Source organism: Mesocricetus auratus, unplaced genomic scaffold (assembly GCF_017639785.1).
Source record: "Mesocricetus auratus isolate SY011 unplaced genomic scaffold, BCM_Maur_2.0 Super-Scaffold_100008, whole genome shotgun sequence".
In the NCBI taxonomy this organism is placed as follows: domain Eukaryota; kingdom Metazoa; phylum Chordata; class Mammalia; order Rodentia; family Cricetidae; genus Mesocricetus; species Mesocricetus auratus.
This window is the reverse complement of record NW_024429192.1, coordinates 72,996,443-73,015,379: the sequence shown is the minus strand read 5'-3', so window position 1 is coordinate 73,015,379 and position 18,937 is coordinate 72,996,443. Positions and strand designations below refer to the sequence as shown.

General features: G+C 48.8%; 1 protein-coding gene across 6 annotated transcripts; it reads left to right on the top strand.

Annotated features, from left to right (window-relative positions):
- Positions 1-102: 102 nt before the first annotated feature.
- Positions 103-18,447, top strand: Lrrc74b (leucine rich repeat containing 74B). 6 transcript variants are annotated; one of them, XR_005879019.1, is made up of 11 exons: positions 103-255; positions 901-1,043; positions 1,350-1,482; positions 2,270-2,476; positions 7,798-7,907; positions 8,694-8,809; positions 12,429-12,507; positions 13,801-13,896; positions 15,282-15,737; positions 16,436-16,486; positions 17,670-17,806. XR_005879019.1 is itself a non-coding variant. In XM_040751148.1 (9 exons), the coding sequence occupies exons 1-9, from the start codon at positions 135-137 to the stop codon at positions 17,844-17,846; spliced, it is 1,128 nt and encodes a 375-aa protein (XP_040607082.1). In that variant the 5' UTR covers positions 103-134; the 3' UTR covers positions 17,847-18,447. The 6 variants fall into 6 exon arrangements, 4 of the variants coding, with proteins under 4 accessions (XP_040607082.1, XP_040607081.1, XP_005077609.1 ...); XR_005879020.1 differs by lacking the exon at positions 16,436-16,486 and having other exon boundaries at positions 17,670-17,773; XM_040751148.1 differs by lacking the exons at positions 15,282-15,737; positions 16,436-16,486 and having other exon boundaries at positions 103-201; positions 17,670-18,447.
- Positions 18,448-18,937: the final 490 nt, after the last annotated feature.

The following is an 18,937-nucleotide window of genomic DNA, read 5'->3' as shown; positions in this document are numbered from 1 at the left end:
ACCACCTGTTGCCCGTAAATCAAATTCGATTGGCCAGTGGGGTCAGAGGACCCGCCCACATCCCTGGGAAACGTTCCAGGCAGTGAGCTGTGCACTCTCAGTTTCTGTGCCCCGACTGGGAAGTGAGGGTAAACATGAAGGGTCCCTGTAAATCGTCTGCAAAGAATGAAGATCAACAGGGAGAAGTAGCGGCCACTGCGTGTAAGGCAGAGAATTTCTGGACCGCAGATTCACGCTTTGCTCTGGAAACAGAAGGTGCCTCATCCTCCGCGTGGGGTCCTGGTTAAACTCCTCCAGCACCCCTGCGGTCCGCTGGAGTGGGACCCCATGCTTGGGCTGCCTCATGTCCCATTATCAGCCGCTGATAATTCCCCAAGTCCCTTGTTCTCGCGGAGGCATGAGGCAGCCCAATGCTTAGAACTGTCTTGCAGAATAATCTGTAAATGAAGCACTCTAACAAACTATAGGAAAACTTAGCTAAGGGATGTATTGAGTTTAGAACTGTTTAGAGTTATTTTAGAATTATTAAACACCATAAGTCGATTGTAGACATTAAGACCTGGGGGTGAGAATGTAGCTTAGTTGGAGTGCTTGCCTAGCATGCTTGAAGCCTTGGATTCAATGCTCTTTTCAGCCAACAAGTTGGAAGCCAACTTTGGCGGGGGGGAATGTGATCTGTGATACCTGGGCCCGATGGGGTGGGGGCAGCGTACACTTCAGCAATGGGTTCTGACTACCTCTGTGACTTCGAGAAGACTCTTAGCCAGGAGGTCCTCATCTAGGACACGAGTGCAGTACCCACTGATGCAGGAGGAAATGGCAAGGGCAGGAAAAGGGGCGGGGTGGGGCCAATGTAGAGCTCTTCCTTCATACCCCCCCCCCCCCCCCGTCTGCTGTTAGGCACCCATAGTCTTGGAGAACCGGTCACGGCTGCCCTTTATTTGGAGTCTTGCCAGGCCCTTAGTGTTGTGCCGGCTTCTTGTCTTCTGCGCCAAGGGAGTGCCTCTGAATTGAACCTTCGCCACCGTGGCCTGGGGCCCCAGGTATCCGTGAGGGGCACTGGAACCAGGAAGGATGTGGGAGACAGTGGCCATCTTGTCCTTGAATCCTTTTCACAAACTCACAGCCTTCCTCCGTGCCATGCACGTCCCATCTCCCACGTCTGCAAGACAGGATGGAGGCTATGGCAGAGATGAGGGCTGCTTTTGCAAGAAGGTTCTAGAAAATGAGGTCTAAGTTGCACTTAGAGGGAGATGGGAGCTCTGGGGATTTAAACTGCATCTGGGGAGGACCAGACCCCTCAGGGCCTTGTGCGCCTCTGCCCCTTGTACCTCTCTGCTCTGTTCCAGGGGGCCCGGGCTCTGGCTCCCATGTTGACCTCTAATGTCTACATCAAGCGTCTGGATCTTCGGGACAATGGGCTCTGTGTTGCCGGGGCGGAGGCTCTGGCTGATGTCCTGTGTAAGAACAGCATTATCTCTGGTAGGTAGGTGCTGAGTTCCTGAGTCTGAGCAGCAGGCACGCTTGGGGCCCCTCTTTCCTCAGGAGAGTGCTCCCTCACTGGGCCCTCTCACGTGGCTGTTGCTAGGAGATGAGGAAGGCCCCCATCACAGGGTGTGGCATGTGGGGTGAGTTTCACTTTCTGGGAGTTTCCTCTTTGGGGTAGCCAATGCTGAATGCCTGGCCCATCCCCACAGCTGTCTCCCTGGTGAGCACCTCACCCCTGAACATGGTAGACTCCCTGTGCCTGAGTGCAAGTGAGAGAGGCGCGCAGAAGCAGGGTCGCCATCAACTGAGAATGGGAAGGGGTAGGTGGGAGCTGGGTGAGGCTGTTTGTAGATGACAGCTCTGCCAATGAAGTGTGAGCTGACCCAGGCAGGCAACACCGCTCTGCTGGACCTGCTTTCCATCTCTAAAATCACCACAGCAGCACCACTAAGCTCTCTGGACTGTGGCCAGCATGAAAGGAAACCACAGAAGTCAACCTGAGTGAACTCCTGAGCTCACACTGCCCGAGTGTGCTACTCCCTAGCAGTAGGACAGGCTTCTGAGAGAGGTTATGTTGTTATGAGACACCAATCATCAACAAGGCAGCTGACCATCTCCCAGGCACTCTTCACAGACAAACAGTCATGGGATGGGGAGACCAGTGGCCCGAGGTGACTCAGTTTCTTTTGCCTCAGACCTGGGGCTTAGGGGGTGTAGGGAAGTGCAAGAGGGTGGTGCCTGGCCGAGGTTCCCACTGACCAAGCGGTGGTGCTGCCCTCAGATGTGGACCTGTCAGAGAACCAGATTGGAGCTGCAGGGCTCCAGGCTCTCTGTGCTGCTCTTGCCGTAAACCCAGCTGTGCAGAAGATGCAGCTGGGAGGGAACAGGCTGGAGGAGAAGGCCGCCCAGCACCTTGCTGCTCTTCTGCTGCGGCACACGAGCCTGCAGTCCCTAGACCTCAGCTATAACCAGCTCAATGACCTGGCAGGTAATACTTAGTCTGGGCAGTCATGAGCACCCACTGCCCACTGGTGGCAGGGGAGGGGGATGGGCAGGGCCACACCCAGCTTCCGCCAGAAATATTGACGTGCTGGCATCTGTTCACCACACCTCTCTTGGTTGTTCTTCCGCTCAAACCACACAGAATCCTTAATTCCAGGCATTTCTCACTGCCTTCTGCTGTGGGGATCTAACTACAAACAAAAAAGCTCCCGACTTCAAGAGACATACACTAACAAGACCATTCTTAGTAATCAGTGGCGCTTAGTAACCAGTGGGCAGCCGTGGCTCACGCCTTTAATCCCAGCGCTCGGGAGGCAGAGGCAGGTGGATCTCTGTGAGTTCGAGGCCAGCCTGGTCTACAGAGGGAGTGCCAGGACAGCCTCCAAAGCTACACAGAGAAACCCTGTCTCAGAAAGAGAGAGGGAGGGAATGAGGGAGGGAGGGAGGGAGGAAATGTATGGTCCTAGAAAATAATAGACCACGTGCTGTAGCGGGGTGGGTCTTTAAACTGAAATCTGTGTGTGGGGTGGAAAGGAGTCAGCCATGGCAAGAGCACGGTGCTGATGAACTGTGAGTGTGGTGTATTTCCTAGATTGGTAGACACCGGTGTGGCTGGGCGGGTGATCCAGGGGAGAATGCCCAGGCTGTGGTTTGAAAAGGAAGCAGAGACTACATGGCCTGCAGATCACTGCTGGAGGTATGAAGGCTTCATTCCAAGTGCTTTGGTAAAAGGGCTTGTGGTATAGCTCAGTGGTAAAGTGCTTGTCTAGTGTGTGAGAGATCTTGGGTTCAGTCAACAGTACTGTGCAGCTGGGGGGAAGCTAAGTGCTATGAACGACATGGATAGGCTACTTGATTCAGTCATTGTCTCCCCGGGGCCTCTGCATGGGCCGTATGCTTTCCCAGGATTCCAATACCCACCTACGTCACTCATCTCTAAATGTGCCAGTCAGTTACACAAATTGAAGCTATGTATGCCTATAGGCTCCACTACTTGGAAGATCAGTTGAGCCCAGAAACTTGGGGGCAGCTTGGCAGCATGGAAAGGTCACCTGGGCCCTGCTTTAGGAGTTTCTGTCATCTGGATTGACTGAAGCAAAATCTTCTCTTTAAAGGTTTATTTTTATTTATGTAAATGTGTCAAGTATGTGTGGGTGCCTGTGTAGGCTAGAAGAGGACATCCCATCCTCCACAGTTGGAGTCACAGATAGTTGGGGGCCACCCAGTGCTGGGAACTGAACTCAGGTCCTCTGGAAGAGCAGCTGGTGCCCTTAGCTGCTTAGCCACTTCTCCAGCACCTGACACAGATTCTTAGACGCCCATCTATCTGCATTGTATTGCCCCAGGACAGCGGTCCAACCAGGAGTTTTGGAATTTCTGGTCTGTCCCAGATAATTGAGTGGAGTGACACTAACCTCCGCCCTGGAGTTTAACTGCTGAAGCCAATTGTCCTCTAAGAAAACTATCGTAGGAAACCAGTGGAACTAACAAACTGGGGCTATGTCTTTGAGAATAAGAGCCGGCTTGCTATTACTGTAGCGAATACCTCAGACAACCATCTTACATCTGGGCTCATAGTTTTGGAGATTTCATCCTTTGATGGACTGGGCCTGTGGCTGAGCAAAAAAAAAAAAAAAAAAAGCCACTCAACTTATGGTCTGGAAGCAAAAAAGCAAGAGGGAGAGACTAGGATCATACAGTTCCCTCAAGTGAACCCCCAGTGGCCTAGGACCTTTAGATAATGTCATCTGCCACATCCCAGTCTTAGGGACCAAGAATAGACTTCATTTAATTTCGTATGTATGTGTCAGTGCCCATGGAGGACAGAAGATAGCATCAGGTCCACAGAACAGGAGTTACAGTCGGCTGAGAGCTGCCATGTGTGTGCTGGGAGCCAAACCTGGACTCTCTGCCGGGACATGCAGTGCAGAGTCATCTCTCCAGCCCCAGGGACCACGCCTTGAAAGCATACAAGGACCTTGGGGTGTGTTATCAAACATGTTACAGACTATAGCAGGCAGTGGGACCTGGGGTCTGAAGCTCTCTGAGGGTATGCCAGGGGGAAAGGGGAATCACAGATTCAGTCTGCTTCCTTTCTCCAAGAGGGGATCGTTGAAGGTTGTTCCTGAGGGGCCAAGGGACTTGAGTCTCAGTCATGCACCGTCTGTGGCAGTGGAGAAGCCACCACAGGTGTGTGCATCATAGGATGGTTGAGTCACAGAGGTAGAGTTGCCATTAAGGTCCAGAAGAAGAGCAAGCCTCACCCTTAAGCAGAAAAGAGGAACCAGAGGACACCCAGTGTCCTCTCCCAGGAGACCCTTTACCTGAGAACCTAGAGGTATCAGGTCCAGTCCGGGATGCGAGACAATGCCCAAAACCTTAGTTGTGGCATAGGTGCTAATATGTTTGCTGCTGCATGTGCTAGCCAAGCAGGTGGCTGGGGGCACTCAGGCTTGGGGCCTGCACACACAGACACACACTTCCTTGGTTTGATTCGGTTCGGTTTGATTTGGTTTTGGGGGCTGGGTCTCACTATGCAGCCCTGGGTGCTTGGAATTCACTACATCGTTCAGACTGGCCTTGAACTAAGGCTCCTCCTGCCTCAGCCTCTTGGATGCTGGGATTATAGGAGAGGACTGCTACACTTAGCCCCTCTGAGCACTTCAAACCAGATTTTCTGTTCTAGCTTCCAAGATAACGAAAAGAGGCCAAATTTGAGTCCTCAAGGGTTCCAATCCAGGTACAGAGATGAACCAGGCAGAGAGTGAGTTTGGAGTCGGGGGTACTGTAAGTGGTCACAAGCCTAGAGTAGGAGGTGGAAGGGCAGTAAACATGGGTACTGAAGGACCCACCAAGCCTGCAGAGACAGGTGAGGCTTCCTGAGTCTACACACCCAAGCTGTGAGACTGAGACATGGTTGGCCAGATGGATGCTGGGTTACAACATGGAGAGCCGCACTGGGGCAGGGATGGACTGAGGCTGTAGAGAAATGGCAGCTGGTCACACCCAGCAGTGCTCACAGAATGGAGAGCTGGCTGTAAGGTGTGTGTGTCCCGGCCACTTGTCATGCTAGGTATTTCTCGGGGTTCCACTCACTTCCTGCCTCTTTTTTGTTGGAAGCTTTTATCATTTATTACAGAAGTAGCAATTAATATTCTAGGTATCAACTCCAGAATATTTATTACTATGAATTTGATTATGTAGAATATATACTGGGTGCTTTATATTCTCAAATAGACCCCAGAAAAAGGAGATTCCTTCTCACCGGGCCGTCAGCAGTAAGAGCAGCAGCCTCTGGATCTCACACTACTTAGCCTTAGTTTTTCCCTTTGACATAGTAGTGAGAAGCCCCCCTTAATTAATTAACAGCAAGTCACAAGTCACACCCCACCCCCAGACTTAAGTTTGCCAGGATGTTTTGCCAGTCGTGTCCAGGGGAGCCACACGAGGCACCTGCTTTTCTCAAGATCTTACCCAACTTCCTGGCTGAGACATATGCGTGCCCTATTGTCAGTTGTTAAATATGCCTGTGGTATAAAAACTAGAAGTCTTGTAGAATAGGAGAGACCTCAGGAGAACTTTTAGAAGAAGCAACTTTTGGAGTTTTGTTTGTTTGTTTGTTTTGTTGTTTTGTTTTTTGAGACAGGGTTTCTCTGTGTAGCTTTGGAGCCTATCCTGGCACTCCCTCAGGCGGGCCTCAAACTCACAAAGATCCGCCTGCCTCTGCCTCCTGAGTGCTGGGATCAACACCCCGCTCGGCTGGAGTCTTTTCAGAAAGAACTTTGGAGAATTTTAAATGACTTTCAGAGAGAAATCTTAGAGCTTTTCGAGAGAGAACTTTTGAGGAGAGAGCTTTTAGGGAGAAATCTTAAAGAGAGATTTTGAGAGAGAACTTTTTTGGGAAGCCTACATCTTTGAAAACTAACGAGCCATGAGACGAACATGTGTGTGAGCCAGTTTATTTCCCTCTCACTTTCAGATTCCTTTTAGAAAACCGTACTCACCTGCTGTCTAGCCCCTAGCCTGGACCCTGAGAGAGCACCAAGGCTAGAACTTGAATGTCTCGTTACTTTTCCACACAGCTACTCCAGACTTGGTGGGCCATGTCTCTGCTGGTGCCCACCAGCCAATAGGAATCCTGCTGGAATGCTCCATCAGCCTCATGGCTCTTACAGCAGCTGCTTAGCCACACGTAGAGCAGTACCTGAGCACACAGCTTAGCATTCAAGGTCTCTCAAGTGCCCTTACTTACTTCCTACATCATTGCACCTGCTTCCTCCTGCCTGTCCCCAGCTCCAGCATCAACCCAGTTTCACTGCACATGCCTGTTGCCCACCATGTGAGCATCCCTGTTGTCCATCATGTGAACACCTATCATGTGTGCATCCCTGTTGTCCATCATGTGAGCATCCCTGTTGTCCATCATGTGAACACCTATCATGTGTGCATCCCTCCCTGTTGTCCATCATGTGAACACCTATCATGTGTGCATCCCTGTTGTCCATCATGTGAGCATCCCTGTTGTTCATCATGCGAGCATCCCTGTTGTCCATAATGTGAACACCTGTCATGTGAGCATCCCTGTTGTCCATCATGTGAGCACCTATCATGTGTGGCATCCCTATTGTCCATCATGTGAACACCTATCATGTGCACATCCCTGTTGTCCATCATGTGTGCATCCCTGTTGTCCATCATGTGCACATCCCTGTTGTCCATCATGTGAGCATGACTATTTTCCACCATGTGAACACCTATCATGTGCGCATCCCTATTGTCCATCATGTGAACACCTATCATGTGCACATCCCTCTTGTCCATCATGTGAACACCTGTCAAGTGTGCATCCCTGTTGTCCACCACATGTGCACCCCTGATGTCCATCATGTGCGCATACATGTGGGTTCCTTGACTCTAGGTTATCTGCTCTGCCCTTACTTCTAGACCCCACCAGCACTGCCACGGCATCTCTACCCTTTTGTTTGTGGATTAGAATAGTTGGAATCTCATTACTTTGAATCCATATCTTCCCAACTATCTGTGGATTCCTTGCTGGGCATCGAGATGATCAAGGCCAGTCCAGGTGACAGAGTGAGTTCTAGACCTGTCTGTGTTGTAGAACAAGACCCTGTTCCAGTGTATGCACATACATGTGTGAGCATGTGCACACACGTCCCTTGCAGGTAATCCAGGTGTGTGCTGAATTTCGTGACCCTCCTACTCAGCAGAAGCCCTGGCACATAGTGAGCGTCAGGTCATTTTTGGACTTAGCATTTTTTGCCATAAAAATCTCTTCGTGCTCCTCAGGAGAGACGCTTGGACCTGCCTTGGCAGAAAACACAGGACTCACAGAGCTTAACCTCAGTTGGAATCATCTTCGAGGCCCAGGAGCCATTGCACTTGCCAAGGGCCTGGAGGTATGAGACGCTTGCCTGCTCAGTCCTCAGAGCCTGCCTGAACTTTGGGGAAGTTTCCCCAAGCGAGTTCTTAATGCTACAGCTCTTCAGAAATGAACTTTAGCCCTTTCCGGGACAACTTTCACGATGCATCTTGGATGACCTATTTTCCTACCCCACTAAATGGTAGTATACTGCACTGACTCTCGTATCATTTCCCAAAGGGTCTATAGACAAATGTCAGCTGCCTCCGAGACATCACCTTCAGCCGATAGGGGCATCTGTACAGTCTGATGACATTGGTAACACACAGAGATGCTTTTCTTGTGTGCCAGTACACACTCTCAGTTTATAGATTGGGAAACAGCTGTCTCAAGCCCTGCCAGGGGCTGACTGCTGGCTGTGGGGTGGAGGGGGTAGTCCTGCCCCAAAAGGGTCAGGCCAGTCAGAGCACTCACGCTTTTTTCATCACAGTCTCTTCTTATAGCACCCTGCCACCGGGTCACTGGGCCCCCGCAGGTATCTCTCCCAGGATGCCTGCCTTGGGAATTTGCCTGTAAGTGTGGATTCGATCATCTCTGAGAACTGTCCATAGCTCTACCCACCATCCTCTGCTGCTCTTCCAGTTGTTTGGCCCTACTGGTCATGTTGCCTGAGAGCTCATGCTAACTCTGTCCTAGGCCCTCTGCTCCCTGTCTTTTGTTATTGCTCAGGCTCTCCTGGGCTCTGAGGCTATGGCCCTGGCTGGCCCTGTGGATGTCTGCACCATCAGCTGTGAACTCACGGCTTTTGTTCTTTGTGTCCTAGGCAAATATATTCTTGAAAGTCCTAGACATCTCTCATAATGGCTTTGGAGACTCTGGAGCCTCTTCAATAGGTGAGGCCCTCAAGGCCAACAACGTGTTGGAAGAACTAAACATGAGGTGAGAAGCGAGGGCCCTGCTCTCAGGGACACACAGTGACCCGGATGCTGTTCATGCTGCTCTCGGGGACACACAGTGACCCGGATGTTGTTCACACTGCTCTCAGGGACACACAGTGACCCGGATGCTGTCCACACAGTGACCCGGATGCTGTCCACACAGTGACCCGGATGCTGTTCACACAGTGACCCGGATGCTGTTCACGCTGCTCTCAGGGCCACACAGTGACCTCGATCCTGTTCACACTTCTCTCAGGGACACACAGTGACCTGGATGCTGTTCACACTGTTCTCAGAGCCACACAGTGACCTCGATCCTGTTCACACTGCTCTCAGGGCCACACAGTGACCTAGATGCTGTTCACGCTGCTCGGGTCGTGTGGCTTGAGGCTCCTCTCTGTCCTCACTCACTGCTGTTGCTGGGGGCTGGGGTTGTGGCTAAGCTGGTAGAATGGTGATCTAGCGTGCCCAAAGGCTGTGGGTTCATGTCTCCACACCACATAAATCAGGAGTGGCCTCTTACTCCTCATTTCACTTCTGTTGCTGAGACGAAACACTGTGACCAAAAGCTGCTTTTAAAAGAGGAAGGGCTTATCCATCTTACAGTGCAGGTTAGACGTCAGCATTTCAGGCAAGTCAGGCACAGTCAAGAGCGAGAGCAATGTGTTCTCTATGTTGGGGCTTGCTGCTGTCTTCACAGCTTCTGCCATTAAACAGTGGTAGTCCTCCTGCTTCAATTAACAGTCAAGACAATTCCCAAAGACATGCTGTAGGCCAATGTGATCTAGAGAATTCCTACTCATTGGGACTCTCTTCCAGGTAATTAATTCTAGATTGTGTCAAACTGACAATAAAACTGACCAACACAACCATCCTTTGTTAACATGACACAAATACTTTAAGCTATAATTTCCCAGCCTTGGTCCCCAAGGCCTCATGTTTACAATGTAAAATACAGTCCTTAAAAATTACAGCACTGCTGGGCATTGGTGGTGCACTGCTTTAATCCCAGCACTCCGGAGGCAGAGGCAGGTGAATGTTTGTGAGTTTGAGACCAGCCTGGTCTACAGAGTGAGTTCTAGGACAGTTTCGAAAGCCACAGAGAAACCCTGTCTCGAAACAAACAAACAAACAAACAAAAACCAAACAAACAAAAAACAATTACAGCACTTCAGGGGCTGGAGAGATGGCTCAGGATTAAGAGCATTTGTTGTTCTTGCAGAGGTTCCCAGTGCCCACATGGTAGCTCACAATAATCCAGAACTCTAGTTCCAGGGCATCTGATGCCCTTTCTGATCTCCATGGGAACCAGGTATACATGTGGTCCATGCACACACATGCAGGCAAAATGGTAATATACATGATTTTTAAAATTCCACACTTCAAGTCCCAAGATCTCTTTGAAAGTTCAAAGTCTCGGCTGGGTGCTGGTGGTGCACACCTTTAATCCCAGCACTCGGGAGGCAGAGGCAGGAGGATCTCTGAGTTTGAAGCCATCCTGGTGTACAAAGTGAGTTCCAGGACAGCCAGGGCTACACAGAGAAACCCTGTCTTGAAAAACAACACATGAGCAAAAAAGCCTCCTTGAAAATGCAGTCTCTTGGGCATGGAGAGATGGTTTAGGGACTCAGAGCGTGTACTGCTCTTTCAGAAGACCCAAGTTTGGGTTCTCAGCACCCACATCAGATGGCTCACAACTGCCTGCAACTCCGGCTTCAGCGGGTCCTGACAGCCTCTTTCTGAACTCCTCAGGTACTTGCATTCAAACAAGCAAACAAACAAACATAAAAAGGACTGTAAGAATCCAGAGTGGGTTGCTGGATTCTTAGAGTCAAAAGCAAGCTACATACTTAAACATTCTTATTCCAAGTGGGAAGAACTGAGAGATTAAAAACAATCAGACTTAAACAAAAATAAAATTCGGCTGTGTGAATCCAATCCTGTAGCTGTGTCCACTGTTTAAGATTCATCATCTTGGGGCCCCGAGGGTTTAGGTAGCTCCATCTCTGCATTCTGCAGCTGTCTTCCTAGACTGGCTCCACGCCACACCTGCATCTTGACGGGCATCCCGGTCCAGACATTTCAAATATCCTGTGGTCTCCACTGCAACTGAGGCCTCCACTTCATCAGTGGTCCTTTCGGGCCTCACCCTGATGCACCGAGCCATGTCTCCCTACTCTCCGTGACTTCATCCATCATGCATCTCCCATGCTTTCAGAACCAGTTCTACACGGACTCCACTATGGACATTACCAAGTTCTGACAGCTTCCATCTACACGAGATGTAGCCTGGCCTCCTTAGATTAACCTCTGGTGCCGACCCTGGGAGACACTTCCCTTTTGTCCCCGAGATACACAAGTCGTGCCTTAAGGGTGCTGATCTATTAAAATCCCAGCTGATTCTTCAGCCCCAGCAGATCAGCACACACAGGGTTTTAGCCAAAAATTCCAACTAGCTATCAAGTCTTTGCTCCTTTCTGGAATGTGATCTAGGTGTCATTGTGGCTGGTGTTTCAGCGCTACTATCTTTCAAGCATCCTCAAGAACTACCTGATAAGCTCTTCCCACAGCACTCCATGTTTTCCACACCTGTAAACCCAGTGCTTACAAAGTAGAGGGAGGAAAAAATCAAGAGTTCAAGGTCATCCTCAGCTATACAGGAGTTACATCTGGAATGCATAAGACTGCCTTTTTTCTTTTCTTTTCTTTTTCTTTTTTTTTTTTTTTTTTTGAGACAGGGTTTCTCCGTGTTGCCCTGGCTGTTCTGGAACTCACTCTGTGGACCAGGCTGGCCTCGAATTCAGAGATCTGCCTGCCTCTGCCTCCCGCCTCTGTCTCTGCCACCACCACCCAGCACATTCTATCTTAAGAAAAAGGAAACAAAACAAAACAGGACGAGGAAGTCAGGATTAGGTATGTAGACCTGGCTTCAGAGACAATGATTTGGAGGGGAGAAAGGACCGGGTTCCAGAGCAAATGTTGTGGTAATGGGTATGTTTTGCCAGTGGGCACAAGACACACGGGAGCATCTTCCGAGCCCAAGGAACCTAGGAGCTAGCATCCCCTTATGTCCACGAGAGGGGCCACACTCCAAACGTGCTTGTCACCCATGGGGCAAAGCATACCCATGCTTCAGATATTGACTGGACCTGGGCATGAGTAGAAGGCTGGGCTATGGAACCCAGTCTTCCAGATGCAACTCAGGCAGTCAGGGCTCTGAGGCACTGAGCCCTGAAAGCTGGAAAGCTGTAATACTGACGTCATTTTTTACTAACCTTGTTAATGGGGTTAGATGTGATGGTTTCATACACGCCTGCAGAGTGTACTGCCCCATCTAGCCTCCCTTTATTTATTTATTTTTACTTTTCTCCTCTTCATATCCTTCCTGATCTCTAATAATTACTAGTATTTTTTCCAGGCTGTTGTTGTTGGTAGCGTTTGTGTAAGAGAGAAAGCTTTTCTGGGCTTTCTGTCTGGCTTATCTCACTTAACATAATGCCCCTGTTCCACCCATTTGCTTCAAATGATACAGTGCTTCTTTCTCCGTGACTGAATAGACTCTACTGTAGATACCATACCTAGGCTGATTAACCCTGATGCCTATGCCTCTCTTGTTGCAGAAACAACCGAATCTCTATGACAGGGGCCTTGAGGTTGGGGCTGGGTCTGCAAGTCAACCAGACACTGCGAATTCTTATTGTAAGTTCAAACGTGGTTCCAACACAGACTTGCCCTGTCTCTCTTCCTACAATCCTTTCCCCCACCTGCTGAAGAGACAGCACATGGGCATTTCTGGGGGGGAGACCCCCTAGCTTCTTGTGACCACTCCCAATCCCTGACTCTTCCTTCCCACCCTTTTCCCAGTGGCTGTGACAATTCCTTGGGTCCTTTCTCCTGTTCACAGTAGTTCCGTTGTGGGAAAGGTAGCCAGCACATCCTAATTCATTTTCATCTTCTCCTCTGGACTTGGGTTGTCCTCGATAAAACCCAGGGCCAGCTCAGGGGTACTGACTGGCCACAGTTTAGACATGCCGAGGTTTTTTGTGTTCAGAGGTTCCTTTCCTCAGGTTTGCAGAGGGTGAGTGGGCACTAGACAGGGTGATAGCGAAGACAGAAGGGAAGGAGCCAGGTAAGGTGATCAGGTCCCAGCTGTGCCAACGTGTGCAGGGGAGGGGACAATTCCATCTCCTGTGTCATAGGAACCAAGACCTGTTTCAAGCTTGGGGGCATGCTTCTAACCATCTGTTAGACAATCTCCAGGTCACAGTGAGTCTCAGAACCCCACCTGGATGAACCCCCCACTTCTTCGGGGGTTGGGGTTCACAGCTCACCTCTGCATCTGCAGAGTTCCTTGCTGGGTCCTCTCTCTTCTCACCTCCTGTCCTTGGGTCCCCTTGACCTAGTTCACCCAACACCTGGTGATCTTTCTGCTGTGAACCTTCTTTTTACTATTGTTGTTTTAGGGTTTTTTTTGTTTGTTTTGTTTTTACATGCATGTGTGCCTGCATGTATAGATGTAGCAGGGCACCAGATCCCCTGGAACTGAAGCTGCCCGCCACCCCCCACCCCATGAGGATGCTTGGTACTGAACCTGGATCCTCTATAAGAGAAGCAAGTGTCTTAACTGCTGGGCCACCTCTCCGGCACTTTTCTTTCTTGTATTGTTTTAAACTTTTATTTATGTTTGAGTGTTTTGCTTGCATGTGTGTCTGTGCACCACATATATACCTAGTGCCGTCAGATCCCCTGAGATTAGTGTTATAGACAGGTGAGAGCCACTATGTGGGTGCTGGGAATTGAACTCAGGTCCTCTGGAAAAGAGGCCAGTGTTCTTTTAGCCATTGAGCCATCTCTCCAGCCCCTAGTAGCCTCTTAACTTGGTAAGTAGTCTTGAACCTTGAATTCTCCAACTTTTACCTCCTGAGCAGGGGGATCATGGGCATGGGTCCCCATAAAGAGGCTCTAGTATTCTAGTGTATTCATCTTTCTTAGATTTCCAAGAATCCCATTCGAATTGAAGGATACGTCAGTCTCCTTAAGTCCATCCGGAACAACAGATCATCTGCCCTGGAGCTGCTGGACCTCTCTGTAAGGGCTTCTTCTAATCCTCCTTCTATCTGCCAGGAGCTCTGTGAGCTGCTAACATCTCCATATGATGTTATTGTCTCACCCTGCCTGGCCACACTACTGGCAGATGTGGCATTCCAGCCCAGGCCTGTGCTCCATAAAGCTACTCCAACTCTGTACCATTGTATGTTAGAAGTATATAATTTAAAATTTTATGTTTTAGGGCTTACAAATAAGATGTTGCCTTGAGCCTCTGAAAGACTTTGGACTTTTAAACAGTCTTTTACTTTATTTTGAGATGGAATCTCTCTGTGTAGCCCTGGCTGTCCTGGAAGTTACTATGTCATATACTAGTATGCACACCCACAGAGATCTGCCTGCTTCTGCCTCCCAAGTGCTGGGATTAAAGGTGTGTACCACACCTCGCTTTTTAACAGTACTGAGACGGAAAGACTATGGGGACTTCCGAAGTCGGACCAAATGCACTTCCCATTATGGCCACAAGCCTACAGGGACCCGGAAGTGGAAGGTGGTGGCTTGAATGAATACACTCTCATGTCTGAATGCCTGGTCCCCAGTTGGTGGAACTGTTTGGGAAGGATTACCAAGTATTGTAACGAGCACTCTTCCCACCAGCCTGGTCCCAGAGCTGCATCAAACCCAAATAACACACAGAGACTCTGTTAATTACAATACTGTCAGTCAATTCCAGGGCTTCTCATTGGATAGTTCTATCTTAAGTATTAACTCATAACTACCTATATATATATATTTCTATAAGGTCTCTCTGTGTGTGTGTGTGTGTGTGTGTGTGTGTGTGTGTGTGTGTGTGTGTGTGTTTCAAGACAGGATTTCTCTGTATTGTTTTGGAGGCTGTCCTGGAACTCACAGAGATCTGCCTGTCTCTGCCTCTCAAGTGCTGGGATTAATTAGTGTGCGCCACCAACGCCTGGCTATAAGATCCTATCTTACCAAGGACGCCAGCCTCATGAGTCCTCTCTTCCCGGGATCACATGGCAACTCCTTCTCTGACTACATTTCTCAGACTCCTCCTTGACTCCTAGTCCCACCTATCTGGCTTCCCTATTGGCCAACAGTGCTTTATTTTTTCAGCCAATAAGACAAGCATATACACAGAAGGACTTCCCCCATCAAAGTATGACTGAGGTGTGTCATTGGGGGTGCACTTTGAGGTTTCAAAAACCCTCAGCATTCCCAGTTAGCATGCTTTCTGTCTCTCTGTCTCATGCTTGTGGATTCTATGTACGTACTCAGCTACTGCTCAGTGCCAGGCCTGCCTGCTGCCATGCTCCTACCATTAATAGTGGCCATGGACTCTGCCCTCTGGAACCATGAGCCCCAATTAAAGTCTTTCTTTATAAGTTGGTCATGGTGTCTCTTCACAGAAATAGAAAAGCGATTAAGACACCAGGATCCCTGAAAAAAGCTCACAAAAGGGGACACGTCAGGGCCTCAGTGCAAGTGATGCTGTGATGACATAAGTGATTCTGTGATGACATCAGCAATAGCATGATGACACCAGTGTTGCTGTGATGACATCAGTGGAACTGTGATGACACCAGTGTTGCTGTGATGACATCAGTGGAACTGTGATGACATCGGTGGAACTGAGATGACATCAGTGGAACTGTGATGACATCTGTGATTCTGTGATGACATCAGCAATAGCATGATGATACCAGTGTTGCTGTGATGACATCAGTGGAACTGTGATGACATCAGTGATTTTGTGATGACATTAGCAATAGCATGATGATACCAGTGTTGCTGTGATGACATCGGTGGAACTGTGATGACATCAGTGGAACTGTGATGACATAGTGAAATCATGATGACAGCAGGTCTTTTGTTTTTTGGTTTGGTTTCTTCAAGATAGGGTTTCTCTATGTAACATCTCTGAATGTCCTGGAACTCGCTTTGTAGACCAGGCTGGCCTCAGACTCACAGAGATCCACCTGCCTCGGCCTCCCGAGTGCTGGGATTAAAGGCGTGGGCCACCACCACCCGGCTACAAACTCTTTCTTAGTGGACATGTGTTGGGGATATCCCTGATGCCTTCATTTCTGATATAGTAGGGACAGCCTAATTGTAACTTAAGAATGTTTACACATTTTTTTACACAGTCTAACTGGCAGGAGACACAGTTACCAAGTTGTTGCTGCAATTTTCCTCAATGTCCTTATATTTAATCCTTTGTCTGCCTTCTGGCTGTCAATCCAACTAGCCTAGATTCTATCCTCAGCTTTTGGGGATGTGCTTATAGATCAAGTAAAGTTTTAGCATTATGTGAAATAAGGCAAATGCCCACCTTCCCCACCATGAACATGAGAAAAAAGTTGCTTTTCATGAAGTATGCCTTTAATCCTGGCTACTGAATGAGGCGAGGAGATCACTTGAGATGAGTCTGGGCATCATGGTGACATCCTATATCCATTAATAATTTTATACTTCTTTTTACATTTATCTGTTTTCATTTATATGTGTGACTATTTTTCCTGCATGTATGTATGTTCACTGCCTGCATGCCTGGTGCCCAAAGAGGCCAGAAGAGGTGCCGGATCTCCTGGAACTGGAGTTAACACCGACTGTTGTAAGCTATCATGTGAATGCTGAGAGCCAAATTCAGATTCTCTGCAAAAACAACAAGCACTCTTAACTGCTAAGCCATCTCTCCAACTCTGCAACTCCTTCATTTTATACTTTAAAAATATTTTAAACCTTGTCTCAAAAAACAAACAAAAAACACTTAAAAATTGAAATGTAGGCCTGATGGTGGTGGCACACACCTTTAATCCCATCACTGGGGAGGCAGAGACAGGCAGATCTCTATGAGTTCCAGGCCAGCCTGGTCTACAGAGCGAGTTCCAGGACAACCTCCAAAACAATACAGAGAAATCCTGTCTGAAAAAAAAAGTGGAAACTTGCACATGCATACTGAGTCCTTACATAGCCCTGTAATGAGTGATGTAGTGATGACACGGTCACACCACTGTGTGTGCCCCACCCATCGTCATGGGGGTGGGGTCAGCATAATGCCGGAGGTTCCAAGGCCCATGGTTTCAGAGGGTGAGTCCATGGCCATTGTCTCAGGGTTCTATTGCTGTGAAGAGACACCATGACCATGGTGACTCTTAGAAAGGAAAGCATCTAACTGAAGTGGCAGCTTATAACTTCGTTCAGTCCATTATATCACAGTGGGGAGCATGTCAGTGTACAGGCAGACGTAGTGCTGGCTACATCTTACAGGCAACAGGAAGTCACCTGAGACAGTGGGCAGTATCCTGAGCATAGGAAACCTCAAAGCCCGCCCTCACAGTGACACACTTCCTCCAGCATGGACATATCCACTCCAAAAAGGCCACATCTTCTCACAAGCGTGAGGCAGGGAGAGCTAACTGGGAATGGTGTGAGATTTGAAAACTCAAGCTGCACCCCTCACCCTCATCACCTCCAGTGATATACCTCCTCCCTCCAACAAGGCCACACCTCCTAATCCTGCCTCAATTCAACCACCTGGGGATCACCTATTCCACTATATGAGCCTATGAGGAGCATTCTTATTCACACTACCACAAATGCCCCTTCTAGTTCCCTTACCAAAGGCTCCTTTAGTTCCTTTCCTATTTTAATAGTATGCGGGGTGGGGGTCATGAGATCATTGTCCTCAAGACAGCAAATGCCCAAAAGAGCTTCTCTGCGACCTGGGTCTGCAAATGAAAATAATCAAATCCTCAGAAAGTGCTAATATCTGTCTCCTAATGGTCTCTTCCTAGGAGGTCCAAGTGAACAGGGAATGTGATGACCTCACCAACTCAGTGACCGCAATTCTTCCAGGACTTTGTATAAAGAATAACACTTCCAGAAGAAAAGACTGGCCACCAGCCTCCACACCATCCCAACCAGCACCTGCTCCAACCGACTCTGGTCTCGTCTCTAGTATGCCACTCTGATGCCACACTGATGACCATTCACTACACAGCGTGCTCTACGGCATCTGCCACAACCTGGGCTTCGTATGCTATGGCTCATTCACCCAACCAAAAAACCTCCCATGAACAACACGAACACAAGAGCAATGACATCTCTGTCATCCAGGGGTTCATATTCTGGTGACCCTGTTAGACAAAATATAAGGAGAAATGCAAATGAAATTCCCAAGCTCTTGCAAGAAGGCAAACAGTCACAACCGATTGGAAGGCAACTGCTCATCACATTCCAAACAGTAAAATGACCCTTGTGCTTCAGTCTATCCAACTGATTAATCTGCACTGCAGAAATAACTAGAGCTGCATAGAAAAACTGCTGCTGACCGGCCAGGGAGTGTAACTCAGTAGTGTTTGCTTAGTACACAGAAAACGCTGGCTTTGATTTCACAGCACTGCATAAAGAAGCACAAACCTGCATGCCTGCAATTCAAGCCCTCCAGCAGTTAGGCAGAAGAAACAGAAGTTCCAGGCCATCCTCCACAACCTAGTCGAGTTTGAGGCCAGCCTGAGCTACAGAAGACCCTGTCTCAAAAAAGAAAAGTAAAAAAGTTATCTGGCCGGGCGTTGGTGGCCCATGCCTTTAATCCCAGCTCTCAGGGGGCAGAGGCAGGCAATCTCTGTGAGTTCGAGGCCAGCCTGGTCTACAGAGTTCAAGGACAGCCTCCAAAGCAATACATAGAAATCTTGTCTCAAAAAATAGAAAACAAATTTTAAAGAAAGAAAAAAAGTCTATCTGTAGAGCTGGTGACACGTGCCTGTGATTCTGGCCTCGGGAGACTGAGTCAGAGGCATAGTGACTTAAGACCAGACTGGGGTACACAGCAGGAACCTGCATAAAAGAAATGTTGATTCCTGAACGTTCACTAAAGCCAGCTTTCTGTAGTGATGAAAGCTGGAAACAAGTGAAATGACCAGTAACTGAGCTCTAGAACTCTGCTAATGTTGGAAGCCAGTGATCCAAGCACATACGGTAATTCATGATGATAAAATAATTAGTGTGGGGAGTGGGAATATCAGGATCACATGGTTTTCTGCTAGTTCCCCAAAAAGTCAAT

What these genes read in the sequence shown, in the direction of transcription:
- Lrrc74b (XM_005077552.4), top strand. Translation starts at nt 135, where the DNA reads ATGAAGGGTCCCTGTAAATCGTCTGCAAAGAATGAAGATCAACAGGGA. An exon ending in CTTTGCTCTGGAAACAGAAG is followed by an intron (nt 256 to 900) that starts GTGCCTCATCCT and finishes GTCTGCTGTTAG; the next exon opens with GCACCCATAGTCTTGGAGAA. An exon ending in TTGGAAGAACTAAACATGAG is followed by an intron (nt 8,810 to 12,428) that starts GTGAGAAGCGAG and finishes CTCTTGTTGCAG; the next exon opens with AAACAACCGAATCTCTATGA.